The 18823-nt window shown below is 37.8% G+C and overlaps 1 protein-coding gene across 7 annotated transcripts in view; it reads right to left on the bottom strand.

Moving 5' to 3' along the window:
* The window catches only part of SLC45A4 (solute carrier family 45 member 4), a 138633-nt gene that overhangs the window by 8373 nt on the left and 111437 nt on the right, over positions 1–18823 (bottom strand). For all 7 annotated transcript variants that reach the window (XM_072602947.1, XM_072602944.1, XM_072602950.1 and 4 more), the window contains 5 exons: positions 13563–13751; positions 9641–9820; positions 6378–7450; positions 4010–4109; positions 1970–2181 (listed from right to left, as the gene is read on the bottom strand). In XM_072602947.1, the coding sequence (XP_072459048.1) occupies positions 1970–2181; positions 4010–4109; positions 6378–7450; positions 9641–9820; positions 13563–13751 (1754 nt within the window). The remainder of the gene's footprint in view (positions 1–1969; positions 2182–4009; positions 4110–6377; positions 7451–9640; positions 9821–13562; positions 13752–18823) is intronic.

Here is an 18823-nt window from a genome sequence, read left to right as displayed (position 1 = left end):
TGGAGAATGGAGAGGGGCATCACAGGGACTAAAAGCAAATTTTTAGTAGGATTAATGTACACAGGGGCTCTAGAATTCAATTTCACAAGTACAAAATGGGGGAGACATGATTAGACATCAGTCTATTTGAAAAGGGGGCTGGATAATGTATCAGGTCATAAGGATTTGTTTGGGGGGATAGTTAGACTAGATGATCATTCAACTCTAAAACTGTTACATCCACAGAAATAGAGAATTTAAGGGAGAATAGCAAGTTCTGGGATGACACACTGTTTGAGTTGTTCATGTGATGTCATAGCTATAGATATTGAGTGGGTAGTCTGAAATCCAGGACTGGAGCTTTAAGGAAAACGTGAGGGTAGAGAAATAGATTTGGGAGTCATCTATACTGAGATAACTAAAGCACCTCACCAAGATGTAGCAGGGCCAAGGACAGAACCTTGTGTAAAGGACAGGGGAAGGATAAAAAGTCAGCAAAAGATAAAGAAGGAAAGGAGAGAGATGTGGGAGAAGACCCAAGAGAGGTCATCAACAAACACAGGGTTCTATTCTGAGGGGGTATAGTGGTAAATACTAAAGAGTTAAGCCCAGCAATACCACTACTAGATCTGAATCCCAAAGAGATGAAAGAACGAGGAAAAGAACTTACATGTATAAACATATTTATAGGAGTTCTTTCTACAATGGCAAAGAAATGGAAACTGAGGGGATGCCCATCATTTGGGGACTGGTTGAACAAATTGTGACAGATGATTGCATTACAAGAAATGATGAACAAGATGGTTTCAGAAAACCTGGGCAGACTTATATGAACTGATACAAAGTGAAGTGAATAGAACCAGAAGAACACTGTACACAGTTAACAGCAATATTGTAATGATGATCAACTGGGAAAGGCTTCTAATCAATACAATTATCCAAGACAACTCCAAAGGCCTTGTGATAAAAAATGCTATCTACATCCAGAGAGAGAAATAATGAACTCTGAGAGTAGACTGAAACATACTTTTTTACTTTATTTTTTCTTCTTTTTTTTGTGACAATGTTTTTTAGTAACATGGTAATATTGAAATATTTTGCATTTTATGTATTTCACATGTATAACTGGTATCGCAATATTTGCCTTCTCAATGGGTATGGGAGAGGGGGAGGAAGGGAGAAGTATAATTACAAAAATGTAATTGGAAATATTTAATAAAAACACAACACAAAAATAAATAGTGCTTGGAGACTGGCAAGAAAAAAAATTCAAGGAAGATGAGATCCCTCAAAAGGCCATTAGTTTGTAGTTTAAGTGGTAAAGATACAAACTAGATTGCACAAGCTTGAGGAATGGGTAGGAAGGAAGTGGAGAGAATGAGTGGAGAACCTGAGACCTAGGGAAAGTATAAAGTGAGACTATTATGTTTAAAAGTTTAGAATTCAAAGGAAAGTTTGGAAGGACATAGAGTGATGGTTTGAAGGAATGTCTCAATCAAAGTATGGCTTGTATTCATGCTTGTTTTAGGATAAGGGAAACCTAAGCATGTTTACAGGGTAAGAGGAAGAAGCTAGGAGAGGGAGATACTGAAGATATATGAGAAAGAAAATAACTGATGGAACATGTATGGAAAAGAAAAGGAAACAAGAGAAGCATGCATACAGGGCTAGTTCTAATAGCTACTTGAAGTCCTCAGTATGCCCTAATTACTGGCATATCCTTGGGCAAGTCACCAACCGTCTTTCCTCAGGAGTAAAAGTAAAGATTGAACTAAATGATTCTTTTCAGCTTCAGCATTAGAATTCTAAGCTTATTTTAGAACAAAGACCAATGGAAAAATGTTTTCAGTTCAAAATACCTTGGATGTTATGGAAATTGATCTAAAGTATACAGTTCAAAGTGTTGATGTTATCAGTAATATGTATTCCCCATTATAATATAGACATGTACTATTTAATAATCTAAGGAGGGAGTAGGTTTTGCACGCACCTCTTTAATCTCATGATATTGTCCTAAGAGTACATAGGGACAGTAGGATATGCTCATTGAGACGATGCCCATCGTGCTGATCATTATCATAGCGATGTAGATGTTGGAGAAAATGGCCATTACTGCAGTACCAATCGAAAAACCCAGGGTTCCTAGAATGTAAATCACCCTTATACTCAGGTCATAGTTGTCCAAATACTTCTGTAACAGGGCTGAAAAGGATACAAAAATCTATGTTCAAAAAATCCAGGGAACAAGACTGTATACAACATTTAATCACTGATTCTTTTGATCCCCCTATTCTCAAGGAGCTCCTAATCTAGCTAAAGAAACAATAATGATGAGAAGTTTTACAAAGAAGTTATTTTTTTTAAAGAATATTCAGTTTTACCAAATATATTTGTGACAAAAAATAATTTTACCACACTCTATTGGAAACTTTCACTCTTAAATCTTCAGCTGTCACCTCTGTATTGATGTTATGTCATCTCCAGATCTGACATGTTCTCAGCACGAGGCAGATGGGGACACACTAAAACACACATAGTTCTTTCTGTACAAATGTCTAGCTGACATTCCCAATGCTATCTCCTACTATCAGCTCAAGTTCACTAGCCTTAAACTTGAGCTCACACTCTCTCTACAGCCAGCTTTCCTTCCTCACTAAACTATTTCAGTCTGTGATACCATTTCCAATCAGACTTTCAATCCTTCAACCATCTTGGACCGCTCCCCCTCTCATTTATTGTGATGTCTATCTATCTGGCCCTTTCCCTTCCCACCACCACAATCTGATTATAAGGCCTTATTGCCTAGATTATTACATCAGTCTAACTGGTTTCTCTGCTTCCATTTACTCCTCTTCCATACCAATAACAATGGACTATTACTGCTGATATATTTATCAAGTTTTTCCTTTTGTCAAAAATTCTCAATAGCTTAAATATCTGCAGAATAAAATGTAAAGTTTTTATCTTAGCTAAACCTATCCTCAAGCTTTTTAAACCTCATCTCCAGGTATACCAGACAACTAACAAGTCCCAAACAGGACTTTTGCTTCCTCTCTGCCTATAGACATACTGCTTACTGCCCACCACAATGAGTTGTACTCTGCAGGCCCTTAGCTCTACTATCTAAAGCTGATTAGCTTCCCTTCAAGGTCTAATCCTGGGCCTGCCTCTTCCTTGAGGCTCTCTCTTATCACTCCAGTCCACTCTGATTTCTTCCTGTATGCATTACTCTCTGGCTCCTAATAATTACATACTGACTTGGGGAACGTCTTGTTTTTTTTTTAACTTTTCAGTTTTACCTCCCCAAGTACTATATATTGTAAACTCCTACAAGAGAGGGACCAAGTCATTCTTTTTTCTCTTCTTTAGCACCCAGAATGACATAGGGACTCATCAAATAAATGCTATTTTTTCACAATTCAACACAAAACCGTCTGTGCAGATCAAAAGACCTTAGACTAAGCAATCTTCATGCGCTTGTGGTAAGGGCCCCTTTCCTTTCCCCTCACCTTCTGAAATTACTTGATGCCCAATCTTCCAGTTTGTCCAAACTTAGGCTAGTCATGGATGACATAACAAAGACTTCACTACTCAAAGTCTTTATATCTTGGTAAATTTGTTACAACCTGATATTTGCTGGTCTAATCTCTGTACTGTGACAAAGGTACTGGAGGAGGGGTTTTAGTGAGAGGTTCAATAAGTATTTGGTGAGATAACAAAGAACTCACACTCTAATTTCATGACTACAGGTCTTACACATAAAGCCTAGGTATAAAATACCAATGTGTACTTTTAAGAAGACATCTAAATGCTTACCAAGAGATTAAGAGTGGATTTATTCTATCTGCCATTGTAGCTGCTCGTAGGATTCTTAAAAAAAAAATACTAAACACAAAGTTTCTGTTGGGGGGGGTTGTTTATGCTTTCCTGTTTTCAATTACCTGGGTGTTGAGTCCGTTTGATCTACAAACATTTTTTACTCTGTTGCCACACATGACTCATTGGTTCCTTCAAAAGCAGATTCACTTACCTGAGCAAATAGCAGCAGTAGAGGCATAGATGACTAGTCCCCAACAGCCCATCTTTACACCTGCATTATATGCATGCCAAGCAGTGGAATTTGAAGGTGCCTATTGCAAGCAAAGATTTGGAGTTATTTGGATGGGACTCTAATATTATACTGCTTAAAGGTAAATCTTATATTTTAACATTACACTTCAACATTAAACACTACATTTGAAAAGAAATGGTGATAACTACAGTGATAATCTAATCACTAGTTTATAAAACTAACAAGGACTTCATGCTTTTCAAAATATTTTAATAAGCCCTATCTCATTTCACTTAGAAAATTTTCTTGTGAAGTAGGTAAAATAGGATTATTCTTCCCATTAAGCAGATGGGAAAATGGGTTAGACAGGCTAAATAATGATAAGTCAGTTATCCCAAGATTCAAATGTCCACATCTGACTGCTCCATCTGCTGCTCAAGCACTCCTTGAGCCCAGTATTTTTATCACCACAAATAATAAAAGCTTAATAGCTGGAAAGAACACTAGAGATGATTCAGTTCAACTCTCTTACTTCACTCTTGACGAAACTGAGACCCAGAGACTCAAATCATGCAGTTGTATACCCAGGTTATTTATCTCCCAATCTAATGCTCCAAGCTCCTCCCCCACAACAGTCATGTCAGAAATTCCCACGTTCCTAAATCCAGAATAAAACTTGAGGACAACCTCCTAAATTAAAAAAAAAATTAAAACCTTTTACAAACAAAAGACGTACTGACATACTTCCACCTGTAAATCTCCTGCACTACAATTTTGGTTAGCAGAAAAGGCTAGAATCTTGTGAAGCCTTAGAATCTCCCTTCCAGACTACCAAGGAAGACCGCTGGAAAAGATCTTGCCAAGTACCCCAGACCACCATTAGCCCTATTGTTGAAATATCCAGGACCATCAACCTTGGATGTACAGGTACCATTTTAAAAGGTTTTCCCTTCTAGAGGTATTAAAATATAAAGGCTGAATGAGATAAAAACAGAGTCCCTACAAGCTCAGATATCTTCCTTACATTAAACAAGGCCTTTTTGATTTTTAGTGAATCCCGAGGACTTCATTATAAAGTTTTACAACCACTGATGTTTGCTTTGAAATGAATTATGAAAGAGAAATAGCATGAAATATATGCAAGACTAAGAAATGGATCTGGAAGCAAAGTACTTAAGTGACATTAAAAAGGGATGTTTCCTCTTAAGTCAAAACTGTAAACTTGCTGGTAATTGTGTTAACTATAAAGATAACTGGTCCCTACCCTAAGAGCAGCTAGGTAGCACAGTGCCATTAGTAGGTAATAGTGACCCTGTCAGGAGTCAGGAAGACCTGAGTCTCAGTTTCCTCATCTGTGAAATGGAAGTAACAGTAGTATTTGCATCCCAGGATGTTCTGAGGATCATCTATAAAGTGCTATATAAAGTGAGCTCTTATTGTAAGAAGGAAAATCTTCTGTGTGAGATAGAACCTCTCAAGACTTTAGATAATTAGATCACATGATCTCACTGTGATTTAAGTGCCGATAAGCTCAGCAATCAGTAATCTATCATTTAAGGGGAAATGTTAGTGATGAGGTCCAAATGCTATGGGAAAGCTACTAGATCACAGGGCCTAATTACCTCCTGGAGTAATGTGAAGTTATAAATTGGCTCTTCCAAGATTGTTCTTGATACAGTAAAACCAACTGTCAATACCCACTCTAGTTTGACCCCAAATCCCAGACTTCATTGCTGTGGGCTCTTCTTCCCTGCAGATGAGCCCTTCTAAACTTCGTTAAATTGGACTCTGAATGATTGGACTCTGAATGACAGAGACATACACTGCAGGGTCCATACGTAAATCCTTTTTTACTTAGAAGATCTGCCAGCCTTTATGCTCCTAGTAGCTTTCAAGAACCTGGGACATCAATGGAAGAAAAGACTGAAGTCTATTCTATATACTACATGATTTTTTTTTTGTTTGTTTTGTATTTTAAGTATGGGGTGTTCCAAAAGTCTTACTAACTTAAACTTATTTAACTTACTCAAGCAACTTTGGCATCCATTTATTAGAAGATAATTATATACATATGCTATGTTGGCCTAGGGTACTTAACCTGGGGTCTGTGAACTTTTAAAATATATATATTTTGGTAACATTTTCAAGATGATTTGTTTCCCTTTATAAAAATCTAATGAATTTTATTTTAATGCATTTAAAAAATATTATTCTGAGAAGGGAATTATAAGGTTCATTAGACTGCTAAAAGGGACCATCACACAAAAAAACTTAAGAACTGTTGTGTTAGGCTTAACTGTTTAAAAAATGCTCAGATTGAAATATATAAAGAATTCTGTTAGCTCACCTTAGGGTCACCTTCAAAGATAACTTGGCCCATAAAATCTGTATAAAAAACTGCTTCGGCAATGATTGAAAACCAGGTCACAAGGTGACACAGGCAAAGCCTCTTCAGCTCCTTGGGCATCTTCAACATGGACAGCCACAGCAGTTTGACTGTGGTCTCAGTTTCCCCTTCTTCACTCTCTGAGTCGCCACTGGAATTGGTTGCACCACTCTGGTTCCTTTGTCTACACCTCTGACGATGCCTCTTCTGTATATCATAGATATCATTCATGCTGCGGGATGACTTAATCAGCACAATGGCATTAGCTCGTCGGAAACGGTAACGGTGAGACCCTACTTTGCCATAGTACGAAAAGGTGCAAGATGCCTGCCGGTAGAACATGTGCCTTCTCCTCCGAATGGAGCCTGAAGTGTTCGACGTCTTCAAGGCCATTTTAGAGTTTCCACTGATGGGATCTTTTGGTGGAGAGCCACTGCCATTGGGGACTTTGGCTTCATTCAAGTGATTATCAAGCAACATATCATCTTCTTTTTCATTTTCCCTGAGGAGAGTGGATAAACGGCTCCGTTTGCATTTCATAAGCTCCTGACTGGTGCTTCGGGGAGTGTTAGGGTTTGAAGAGTCCTGAAAAATGGAAGGTTCGATGTCATGAAGGAAAAGTAGCTCTGGCTCAATTTCCAATGTTGCATCAGGCATATGAAGTACAGAGTCACTTTTACTTCTTACAATGTCCACATCAAGATAATCCAGACTGAGCTCATGCTCGGACTGTACTTCATCAGAAAACATAGAAACCCCATATGGCTCTCCCTCATTAATTACATTCAAGCGGCTGAGCGGGGGGAGGCTGCTGCTGAATTTGCCACTGGAGAGGGTATCTGCTTCTTCAATTCGCTCTTGCTGAGGGCAATATTGCTCTTCTTCAATGCTAAAAAGGTGAAGGACTACAGACACTGTGAAAATGATAGCTGCAAAGAAGAAGAGGACTTGATACTGGGTTTTAAACCAGACACCCAAGAAGGTCTGCGTCCAATCCAATCCTCCCAGCACATAGCCAGTTGCACCTCCAAGACCTGAGGAAAATAAAGAATGAAATCTTGTTTGAAATCTCCGTGAGCCTGAGAGGGAGGAATTCATGTGCAAATCTGTAGAAATGGAAGAGTAGAGATGTGAGGGAAAATTCATGGGCCTGGGTCAGGAACAACTAAACAGAAATCCCAAATTTGTCTGCAGAATTTTTGTTTTCAGATATGGTGAAACTTCAATAGAGGCAACATAGTATAGTAGAAAGAACAATGGACGAAGAGTGAGGAAGACTGGATTTGTGTTCTTGATTATGCCTCACTAGCTTTTTGACCGTGGGCAAATCATTTCACCTGTCTAAGCTTAAGCCCCATATGATATGTAAAACAGGGAGATGATCTATACTACCTAGACTCATAGGGTCGTGGCTAAGCAAATGCTGTGTAAACTACAAAGTGCTATATAAATGGGAACTAGCGTAATGATTGACAATTAGACTAAAAAAAGTCCTCACATCTCAAAACAAAATTTAAAGACAAATAATCTCGTGTGGTAGGGAAAATAAACTTTCAATTTAGGTAAAAGAAATTTCAACTTTAGGAAATACCTTATCTATTAAACATTAAATCTATTAAACTATAGGCCAAATGTCATGGTTTTTCTAAATCAATTTAAGCCCTAAGTTATTTTTAAATACAAGTGATACTTAGAGCACAGTCAGAAACTAGTTAAGTGAGCATTTTGAAACTTAAGCAATATTTATTCTTCTCAGTACTAAACACTGTGATTATCTTGTATAAAAGCTCTTCCCTGGAGGTCTTTAAACTCACAATTGAGAAAAGTTAAGTTTTAATATGTGCTTAACTTAGAATTTAGCACATAGTCCTATTGGAGAAAACCAAACATTAAAAAGTAAACAAATAATCTACTCACTGTAGAGATAAGAGTATTTTTTCCCTTCTATGTAGAAGGTAAAAGTGTATTATTCTCTAACTAGGTTTTGTTTTGGAAATATACATATGTATGACAACAATGTGAGACATTCATACTAGTTGCCATATCACCAAATACACTTCAGGATGTTGTGAGTCCCTTAAATTTATTGGAAGTGATTTTTTTATGAATATGCAGAAGAAATAGTTTAATAGCTCATCATTTAAGTTAAATTCTCACTTTAATAAAGTCAGTTTTATGACACTTAAGGATCCAAAACTATTATAGGTAGAAGGAACCTTCGTGATTCTCTTTTTCAACCTACTACACATTTTTATAATTGCTACATACTAGTCTAATGTACTCAATGACCTTTTCACTACATCCTAAATACCTTCTCTGTGAGAAGGGACCAAGGAATAACTTTCAGTTCTGATATATAATAATTCAGGCTATAAGAAAGGGAAATGACACTATAGCCAGCTTCCACTTTTCAACACCTCCTAATGACTACACCTTGTGACTTTTGCTCATTTGATGCTACCTAACAGGGACTTTATCCTTCATTTGGACACTAGGGGAGTGGGAGTGAGCAGACCTGAGCCTGAGTCTCAGGTTCTCATGTGAATAGTGTCTCAATTTCCTGATTTTGAAAATGCTACCTGAATTCAAGTTCTAACAATCTGTGACTTCATGATTCTATGCTGTTTTCTGACATGATTTGTTCATTTTGAGAGCTTCTACCAGTGCTGAATCACTATTGTCAAAGACAACCTCTATGGGAATGATTTACATTTCTTACTTTATGGTTAGTTAAATGCTTCACTTTCATCTTGCTGGACCCTCACAAGATTGCTAAATGGTTTTAATACTATAGAACTAATATTCTAGAATATTAACTGATTTTCACAGTTGATCAAAAATGACTAGGGAGTAAAAGGTCAAGTGCAGTAAGTGGAGGAACCAGGAATGAAATAAGATCTTCTGAATCCAAGTCCAAGGCTCTTTCAACCACCCTGGGCTGCTAACACTGCCTAAAAGCTGACACACTGGTGGTATTAGGCTTTGAAGGCTATGACTCTTGAATATCCATCTCTGGATGGTTTTTGAACATTCATTAAAGTTATAATCTAGTCATTTCCCTCATTCTTTATTCAAAAACAAAATGAAGCCAGGAAGCTGAGGCTCTCTTGACTGTGACTCAAAAGAACATAAGTTATCCTGCTTCTTGGTTCCTTGCCTAACTCTTATCATAACAACCTTCTCTTACAAAATTTGGAATGACAAGAAAGAAAAGAGTTTTCTACCAGCTGAAAAGGCATGGATGTTAAGTGCCATGTCTTGCTCTTCACTGTCCACGACATCCAACAAGTAGGCCCGAATTGGCCCTTCTGTGGCATCAGCACTGAAATCCAAAACCACAACACCAAGCACTGTAAGGACGATCCCAATCGGATGCTTATTCTGAACATCACCAAGAGCCAGACCTGGAGAGACAAAATGTGAAAAGGAATCAAAACAATCTTCAAGGCTTTGTTAACTCAAGGAATAGGGCACTTAAAAGTTAATCTCTAGGAGGAAAAGAGCCAAGAAAACACTTACTGGGATTATATCTTTAACAGAGAACAAGGGTATCTGCATTCTTTGGCATAGTTTCTTGGGGGAGTGGAGAACTGGATTTTCTTCTGGTAGTAAGGCTATGTTTACCTCCAGTAGGCTCACTCCTCCCCTGCAAAAAATGCTCACTGTCCCTCAAAAATATTGTTAAGTTTTCTTCTATCAAAAGAGAAAGGAAATTTCAACTACTCCTACCATCATGAAATGGGTTTTGTAGTTGTGCAATAATACATCAAGGAGGGAGAGTTTAACACCATTTTCAAGGGTGACAGAAATAGTAGCTCAACAAAGAGTTTCTGAAGCGGTTCTGCTCTCTCATACATTATTTACAAACTGTGACTAAAAAAAAGAAGAGGGTTGCATTTCAACGTCTCTTGATTTCTTCAACATAAACTCAATGCCTAAAGTAGTTATCATGAGCTTAATTCTAATTTTAAGAGGAAACTGAGGCTCAGACAGGTGAAATGAACAAATTGCACAAAGCTACAGTCAGTGCAAGTCAGTGAGAGCCAGGACTAGAACTTGGAACTTGTTCACTTATGGACTCAACATCTAATATACTCGAGGGAATGACATTTAAAAGTACATTGTTCATTCTTGCCAAAGGTCTTACAGATAATTCCTCGATGAACAGATGAAGAAGTTGAAGTTCAGAGATGATGATGGTCTTGTGGCTATAACTGACAGAACCAGCAATAAAGCATCAAAACTGGGTCTCCAAAAGACCCCGAGCTCAGGGCTTTTCCCACAGATGGCAGAGAAGAGAGGATAAAAGCAGATTCATCAAAAATATATCTAAGCTGAGCACCAAACAGGAAGGCTACAGGGACTTTGGTGTTGTAGTAAGAAGAAAGAAGTTCAAAGAAGAGTTTATAAAAATAAAAGCTACTCAGGGGCTAGACGGATACAATTAGGAACACAAGATCATAGATCTAGAGGTGGAAGGGACCTCAAGAAGCCATGTAGGTCTGTATTGTTAATGTATTTTTGCTTAATTTGAAGATCTTTCCCATTCGTTAATAGGTTCATGTGATCTGCTTAAATCACATGAAACCTAAGTCACATGTGGTGGGAGGAACAGAACTAGGAGGAAGTGAATGAAAGCAATTAGAGCAGAGGGAGAAAGACAGCTAGGACTGTGAGTATTTGCTTGTGGGAAGCCCCTAATCCCAGGGAGGGGAGAGGAAGGTTTGGGAATGGTGTTGTCCCCCGCAGTGATAATGTGTATTGACTTCTTGGTTACTAGGATGGATTTGGCTTTCTGGGGTTTGACTTACCCATGTAAAAAGCACCTGGAGAACAATTTGAATTCAGACCTACTGACTGACAGTGTTGTTTCCACTGAACCATGCTTTCATTTTAATCCAACAAGCTTTTTACCAAATACCTACTTTTTGCAAGGTACTGTACAAAGAAAGAGGGACACAAAGAAAGAAAGAAAATTACCCTTGTTCTCAAGCTCATGTTCTTCTGGGACTGGTGAGAGTCATGAGGGAGACAATAATACACAAACAAAAAATTCAAGTGTATACAAAATAATTTGGAGGAGGGGTATGGAATACTAATAATTAGGGAAAAAAGAAGTGGCACTTGGACTAATAAGCCTTGACATTATTAAAGGTGGAGGTAGAAGCATTCCGTGAATGGGGGTCAGACTACCCATGCAAGGTCCTGTTATTGTTATAAATTGGGAACACCAAGTGGGCCCATTTGAATGGAACAAAAGGCATGTGAAAGGTTCTTAATATGAAATAAATCTAGAAATATAGGATGGACCTAGATTATGTAAGTATTAAATACAAACAGCATTTGTACTTTACCTTAGATCCAAAATGATATCCCTGGAGCTTTTTGAGAGCAGAAACATGTACTTTAGAAAGACCATGAGTGCAGCTGTGTGGAAGATGGGTTGAAAAGGGGAGAGAATGAAGGCAAAGAGATCAATCGCAAGAGATAAGATCAGAGGTGTATGAAGGTGTCAGCCACATGAACAGGGAGAAGACAGAGATGAAAAGATACAGTGGCAGCTTGGTGTCCCTTTCAGGAGAAAACTTGGGAAGTGAATGGATATGGGAGATGAAACCAGAAGAGTAACACATGACAGTGAGGTGGAAAACATGAGAAATTCAAAGGATGACAATGCCCTGAGTAGAAACAAGATTCAAGAGGAGGAGGTTTTTGGCAAAGATAATAAGTTCCATGTTCAATTGGTTGAGTTTGAGATGTCTGTGCAATGCTCAAGTGCAGATATCCAGCAGGACTAGTGTTTAGGAGAGGCCTAGATCTAAATTATCTGCTTACGAGCTAATCATATTACCAAGAACGATTAGAGATGGAGAAGCATTTCTAGGACAGAGACTTGGGGCATAGCCTGAGAAGCTGAGAAGAAATGGACAGTCAGGTAGGAGAAGAGGAAGATAGGATCACATGGCTCAGAGAGGGCACAAAGAGAAAGAACTAAGGCCAGAAATTAAGACAGAGCTACTCCCTCTCATTTTGCTTCTGCTAAGGAAAACAATATTGGGGCCAGAAAGGAAAGAACACAGAAATAGCTAAGAGGGCTGATGCTGCAGCTAAGTAAGAAAATAAATTGATCCTCTTAGAATTTGTATTATCTATCTCATAAGGTTGTTTTAGTTCCTAGTTACTGCTACTGAACTCAACCTGTCAAATGAGGGCTATTTGTAACTTAATTCCTAATTAGGACACTAAGAAAATGTTTACTGCCTACTAAGTAAAGTTGATACATTAGTTAAGGAAAATTTAAAGCTCTGTATTTTAGGAGAATCACACTTAGTATAAAGTATTTCAGGATCATGACAGTAAAACGTGTTGCCTCAAATGAGGCTTTTATTTTTAAGTAGCTCTCTTTGATAAGGGTTCCCAAAGCAAGAATCATCTTCCCAGAAACTGTTACTTTAGATAAAAAACAAATATTAAGCTGGGTTCTGGAATTTTTCAATATGAAACATAAGAAAAGGAGAAGGAAAAAAAAGATAATTTTGAAATAATGCTGGAAACAGGATGTGTTGTTAGATATGCGTTAAAAAGAAAATGGATCACAACAGGAAACATTTCCCTGTGAACAGGTTCCTACGGTTTTCCCATGTGAGGGCCTGGCTGAATGTATTGCAAACCATGCAAATATTATGCTAGTAACCATTGTATTAATAATAATTAAGAAGTGGCCGTTGCAAAGAATTCTGTAACACATTCAAAACAGTTACCTGCTTTCTGAATGAAAACAAAATAAGACACTGAAAATCTAAGGACTTTCACACACACCCTATTTAGACTGAATCATTTTATACTAAGAATAATACTACTAGCTCAAAATTACATAGGGGTTTTGCAGTTTACAAAACTCTTTCTTTACATAATTATGTGTGGTTGTACTAAAAAAAAATTTACAGATGACAAAAATGAAAGTTAATGATGACATGATTTGACCAAGGTCATACAAGGAAAGTCAGTTCTAGTTTCAAGAAAAAGTTCAAGCCTTTTGACAGACATTGTCAGAATGAATGAGAAAAGTACTAAAGCTCAGTAACTTTTTTATGAATGTTTCATAACTACATCTTTTAACATACAGAAAATTCACTTAATATTTACCTAAGGCAGGACCATTGAGGAAAAGTGCAACTCCAAAGAGAACTCCAATGCAGAGAGCAAGAATGAAAGGCCGCCGGCGGCCCCAGCTAAGTGTACATCGGTCACTAGCAGAACCAATCAGTGGAGTGCAGATGAGACCCAGGATAGGGCTAAGGAACCAAGTGAGGCTATAGTACTGTTCTGGAAGACCTGTAAGGAAACAAACACATAAGAAAATCTTAATACAAAGTGCTTCTTACTCTTATTCAGGAGGCTTTGCATTGATAAATGATTAATCTAAAAGCAAAAACTAAGTATCCACCATCCATGATGCAATAGGCTACACTCTGTAAAAAGTGGTAGGCTCTCAGAGGTAATTTAGTCTAATCCCTTCAGAATAAAATAAGTAAGATATAGTCATATGGTAGTTTTACGGTTTATATAAATCATCTCACTTGATTCTCAAAACAACCTTAGTTTGTTGTATAGTATTATCATTTTATAAATGGCCAAAGGGCAGTTGCTTGAGGAACAGAAGTACTCATGTGGAAAATACATAACTGTTATCATGGATGTTATACTCCTGTTACATTCCTGATGAGATCCAAGTTCATTCTACCTCGGGTTATGTGGATTAGAAGATCTATTTGTTTCCTATAACTTGACCAAAGTCACTGAGGTAGAAGACTTACATTTAGAAATTCCCGTTCTCCAGGGTCAGTGCTTTTCCCACTATACCAAAATCTCTTTCAAGTCATCCTTTACTGAATAAGTGGAAAAAGCTTAATTAAGTGTTCAGTATATGTACAGCACTGTGCTAAGTGCAGTAGAAAAGATAGTCCCTACTCTCAAGGAACCTTAGAATAGGAGAGAGATAACACAGAGATATTACCAAAGAACTCCCAATTTCCCTAAGCAAACTATTCTATCTTGGGAAAGATCTAATTTTTCAGAATTGCTTACTTATTCGCCCTTTTACCGAATCAAAAAAGAATAGCTGTCCCTACTGGATTCATACATACTAAGTATTAGCTCCTGTAGAGGGGAATGATTTGCTATCATAATAATGTGGTAACTTGCTATCCTACAGAACAACCACATACACCAGTTTATTTGAAAAGAAAAGAAATATTCTGAAATTTTAATAACACATTTAGTTTCAATTTTATTAGTTCTCAAAGTCTGACCTGTCCTATATGTAGTAGGTATTTCATAGATGTTCATTATAACTATGAAGAAATCATACACAACTACAAAGTCTGATTCTTGAGAGAGATTGTGATTACTACAGTACTGGTATCTTTTGAATGCGAAGGAAAAAGCTGATGTACTGATGTGAGATTTTATCTAGTTACTTACATTATAAGAGAAATGCTCTACTTTGTGAGGCAAATCAGTTTCAACAACCTACTGTGCTTAAGTAGAGCCAGGTGGACAATTTGTAGAAGAGACACAATCATTTAAATAGGGATGTCTCCTCTGAACTTTGTCCCCTGCACCTGATACTCATTTTACAAAAGAACAGCTATTTACCTCTTGGATTCCAGGAGTCTACCTACAATGTATCTGATCGAGCCCTGGGTACACTGTTTCAGAATATGAAGTCTGGTTTTGCCTCCCAGGCTATATGGTACTTTATTCTAGTTATTTTTCCACATTTATGGATTCTGAACTCCAAGTTCAATAGTACTTATTTCTCACACTGAAATACAGGATCTAAAATCATCCTTTTAACAAACATTAGAAACTTAAAAGAATGAAAAGACTATAGTTAACATTCCATCAAAAGTAACATAAAAACACGAGTAGGGATTACTTTGGGCTGTACTGGCTAAAATTTAAATATTACCAGTTTTGAAACATTTACTTTGGAACCTAGAGCATTTATACCATGATCAGAGCATTTACACTACCCTGGGTTATAGGTCATGGAATTTTGCCAGTCACTCTATAGGCCAGGAGTCAAGCTAGAATACAAGTTATCTAAGTTAGCTCTCGTTTGCAGCAGAAGAATTCTTTCTCATGACTGGCACATAGCAGATGCTTAAAAATGCCAGTTGATGAATACTGCAGAGGTAAAACCTACATTAAATGTAGTGGTAGTCAGGATTCTTGGAATGTAAGAGGGGAGTGGAAGTGGCAAGACTCAGTAGTAAGGTTAAAACTCAAAAGGGAGGCTTGTCATGTGTTTAAAAAAAAATACTCCACTACCACAATCTCATAATGAGCCCCTTAATATAACACATTCCTCTTAAAGGCTGCAAATAGTTCTTCTCTATCTCTCATTTCCATTAAGGTGCCTTGGATGTTGACAGTAATTTGACTGGATCTATATTAAGATGCCTCATATTATGAAGCACCCAATCCCCTAAATGCTTTAAGGTAGCCTTGGCAGTTTAGTCTCTTCTCAGACTAATGGAACTAGATCCCTATCTTGTTACTGCTATGAATTCTTCACAGGCTGCACTCTTCTAAGAGCTCTGCTAGTTTCATCCAATATGGAAAAGTTTTTATTATGGATGTAGTGATACAGGATGACAGAGCACATCTGGGTCAAGTGTACATGAAAAAAAGATCTGGGAGGTTTAGTGAATTACAAGGTAGGTGGTACACGGCTTGGATTCGGTCAGAAAGACCTGAGTTCAAATTTGACCTCAGATACGTCCTAACTGAGTGACCCTGGGCAAGTCAATTCACCTGTTTGCCTCAGTTTCCTCATCTATAAAATGGAGATAAAAATAGCATCTACCTCCCAAAGTTCTTGTTAAGGATAAGATAATTGTAAAGTACTTAGCACAGTGCTTGGCAGATGGTAAGCATTCTCATCATTATTGCTAATATTTTAAAACAGGGCAGCTAATATAACCTAAAGTTAGTTAAGAGTCAGTGTCATTAACATAAGAAAAGATAGTCCCACTATGCTGTGTCCTGGTCAGACAGACATCTGGAATACTGGGTTCATTTCTTAGACTCATTTTGAGAGGGAAATATAGAAAATGTCCAAAAGAAGAAAAGCAAGATGGTGAGGGGATTGGGGAAGTTTTTCATTTAATTCAGCATTACTTTAAATAAATATTTATTAAGTACCTACTATGTGATAGGCACCGGCAATAACAAGTCCTTGACCTCAAGGTGCTTACCTTCTCATCTGTGTGAGAATTATACGTAAGAAAAAACAAAATAAATAGACAATTTTGGGGGAGTGTAGAAATGATTTGGGTATGCTTTGTGTTGGAGATGGCATGAGCTCAGGCTAGGGATGCCAAGGAGATGTGAGGAGCAAGATCATCCCAGGCACAGGAAATAGCATGTGCACTGAGGTAGGAGATAGAATGTCATGTAGTGGGCAGAGCAAGTAGCCTAGGTTAGCCTGAAAGATAGATACATGAAGGGGAATAATGACAATAACAACAACAATAGGTAGCATTTATTAATATAATGCTTCAATGTTTGCAAAGCACTGCGTCATCACAACAAATCCTGGGAAGTAGGCATTATAACAGCATTCTCATTTTACAGAGGAAGAAACTAAAGCAGAGAAAAGTTAACATTGCCACAGGTCACACAACTAGTTAGGGGTCACATAGCTGTCTGAAGTGCCCGAGGCTAGATCTGAAGGCAGGTCTTTCTGACTCCAGGGCACAGTGCTCGACCACTGTGCTACCTCGATGCCCCAGGGCCACAATAGCTCTTTTCAAATATCTGAAGGGCTGTAATATAAAAGAGGGATTTGGACATTCTTGTTCAGTCCTAAGAAGCAAAAGTAGGAACAATAAATGAATAGAAGTTGCAGAGAAAACAAATTCCTAACAATACAAGTTATGTAAAACCGGAATGGGTGACCTTGGGAAGTAGAGTCTCTAATCTTCAAGTGAGGGCCAAGTGACTACTTGTGGATGATGCTGTGGAGGAGGCTCTGCTGGACTTGCTGTGTCTCAGGCTCCTTCCAACACTGAGAACATCTGTGATGGGGCAATAATGTTCCCATAACATCACATAGAAGCTAGAAGTATAAGAAAACAAACTGCTGTGCTATACACTCTGTCTTTTCATTTGGGTAACTTCCTACAAAGGGCCAAGAGCAGAGAAGACTTTTGTTCAAACAGAAAGAAAAATATTACTCTCGTAGATGATGAGAAAATCATTCATAAAGGAAAAAAAGAACAATGCCTTTTGAAATGCTAGCTAAGGTGGTGAATTATTTACAGCGAAGGTAACTTTATCCTTTCTGAATTCATCTTAAAATTTAGGGCGCTAGGTTTCCACACAAGTCGATTCATAGTCAGTAGCTGTGGAAAGTTTCATGTCACCGCTATTCCAAGCATCACTGGATCAGTGTATTCAGACTTGTGTCTGGAAATGGGAGAAGAAAAAATGTTTCTGAGTGGTATGATGCATACACTGGACTTCAGTTCTTCACTGGAAGAAAAAGTGACTTTGAGAAGAAAAAATAATCTCAAAATTGTTTCTTTAATCAAATAAAAGTGTGTATATGAGTATTTGGGGGCAAGCTAGATGGCAGAGCAGTGGGCTTGGACTCAGGAAGATTCATCTTCCTTAGGAAAAAAAAAAGGATTCTTCTTCCTAAATTCAAATCTGGCCTCAAATGCTCACTATCTGTGTGTGACCCTGGGCAAGTCACTTAACCCTGTTTACCTCAGTTTCTCATTGGGAAAATGAGCTGGAGGAGGAAATGGCAAACCACTCCAGTATCTTTACCAGGAAAACCCCAAACAGAGTCACAAAGCATAAGATACAGCTGAAATGACTCAATACCAAATGTGAATATTTTATGTATCTATATCTCTATTTATCTCCCTATATATCTATTCTTCTCCAAACACAACAGTGATTGATGGCCAAATTGTTTTTTAAAAATCTAAGTCCACATGTTAATCTCAAAACCTGGAGCATAACAGTTTCAGAATTAAAGCACGCTGAAGTAATTGAGTCCAGTCCTACAAAGGAGCATGGCATAGTGGCAAGAGCACTGGCTCAGGACCTAGAGGACCCAGATTCAAAGTTTGCCTCTTACACTATCAATGTGGCTTTCCCTTGGCAAGTCATTTAATCTCCCTTGGTCAAAGTTCCCTCATCTATAAAATGAGGAAAGGTAGACTGCATAGCTTTCAGATCTTTCCTATAATCCCTGTATCATCTCTTTAGATTGCCTCCCACCCACATTTTCCAATTAATCAAGTTCTCTTTGTCAGAGGGTTCCTGAAACCCTAAAAAAGCCCTTTCAACTGGTTAAATGATCTGTCTTTCTGAAGAATTCACTC

This window comes from Notamacropus eugenii, chromosome 4 (genome assembly GCF_028372415.1).
Source record: "Notamacropus eugenii isolate mMacEug1 chromosome 4, mMacEug1.pri_v2, whole genome shotgun sequence".
NCBI lineage: Eukaryota > Metazoa > Chordata > Mammalia > Diprotodontia > Macropodidae > Notamacropus > Notamacropus eugenii.
Note: the sequence above shows the minus strand (reverse complement) of the source record. Positions and strands in the feature narration are given on the sequence as shown.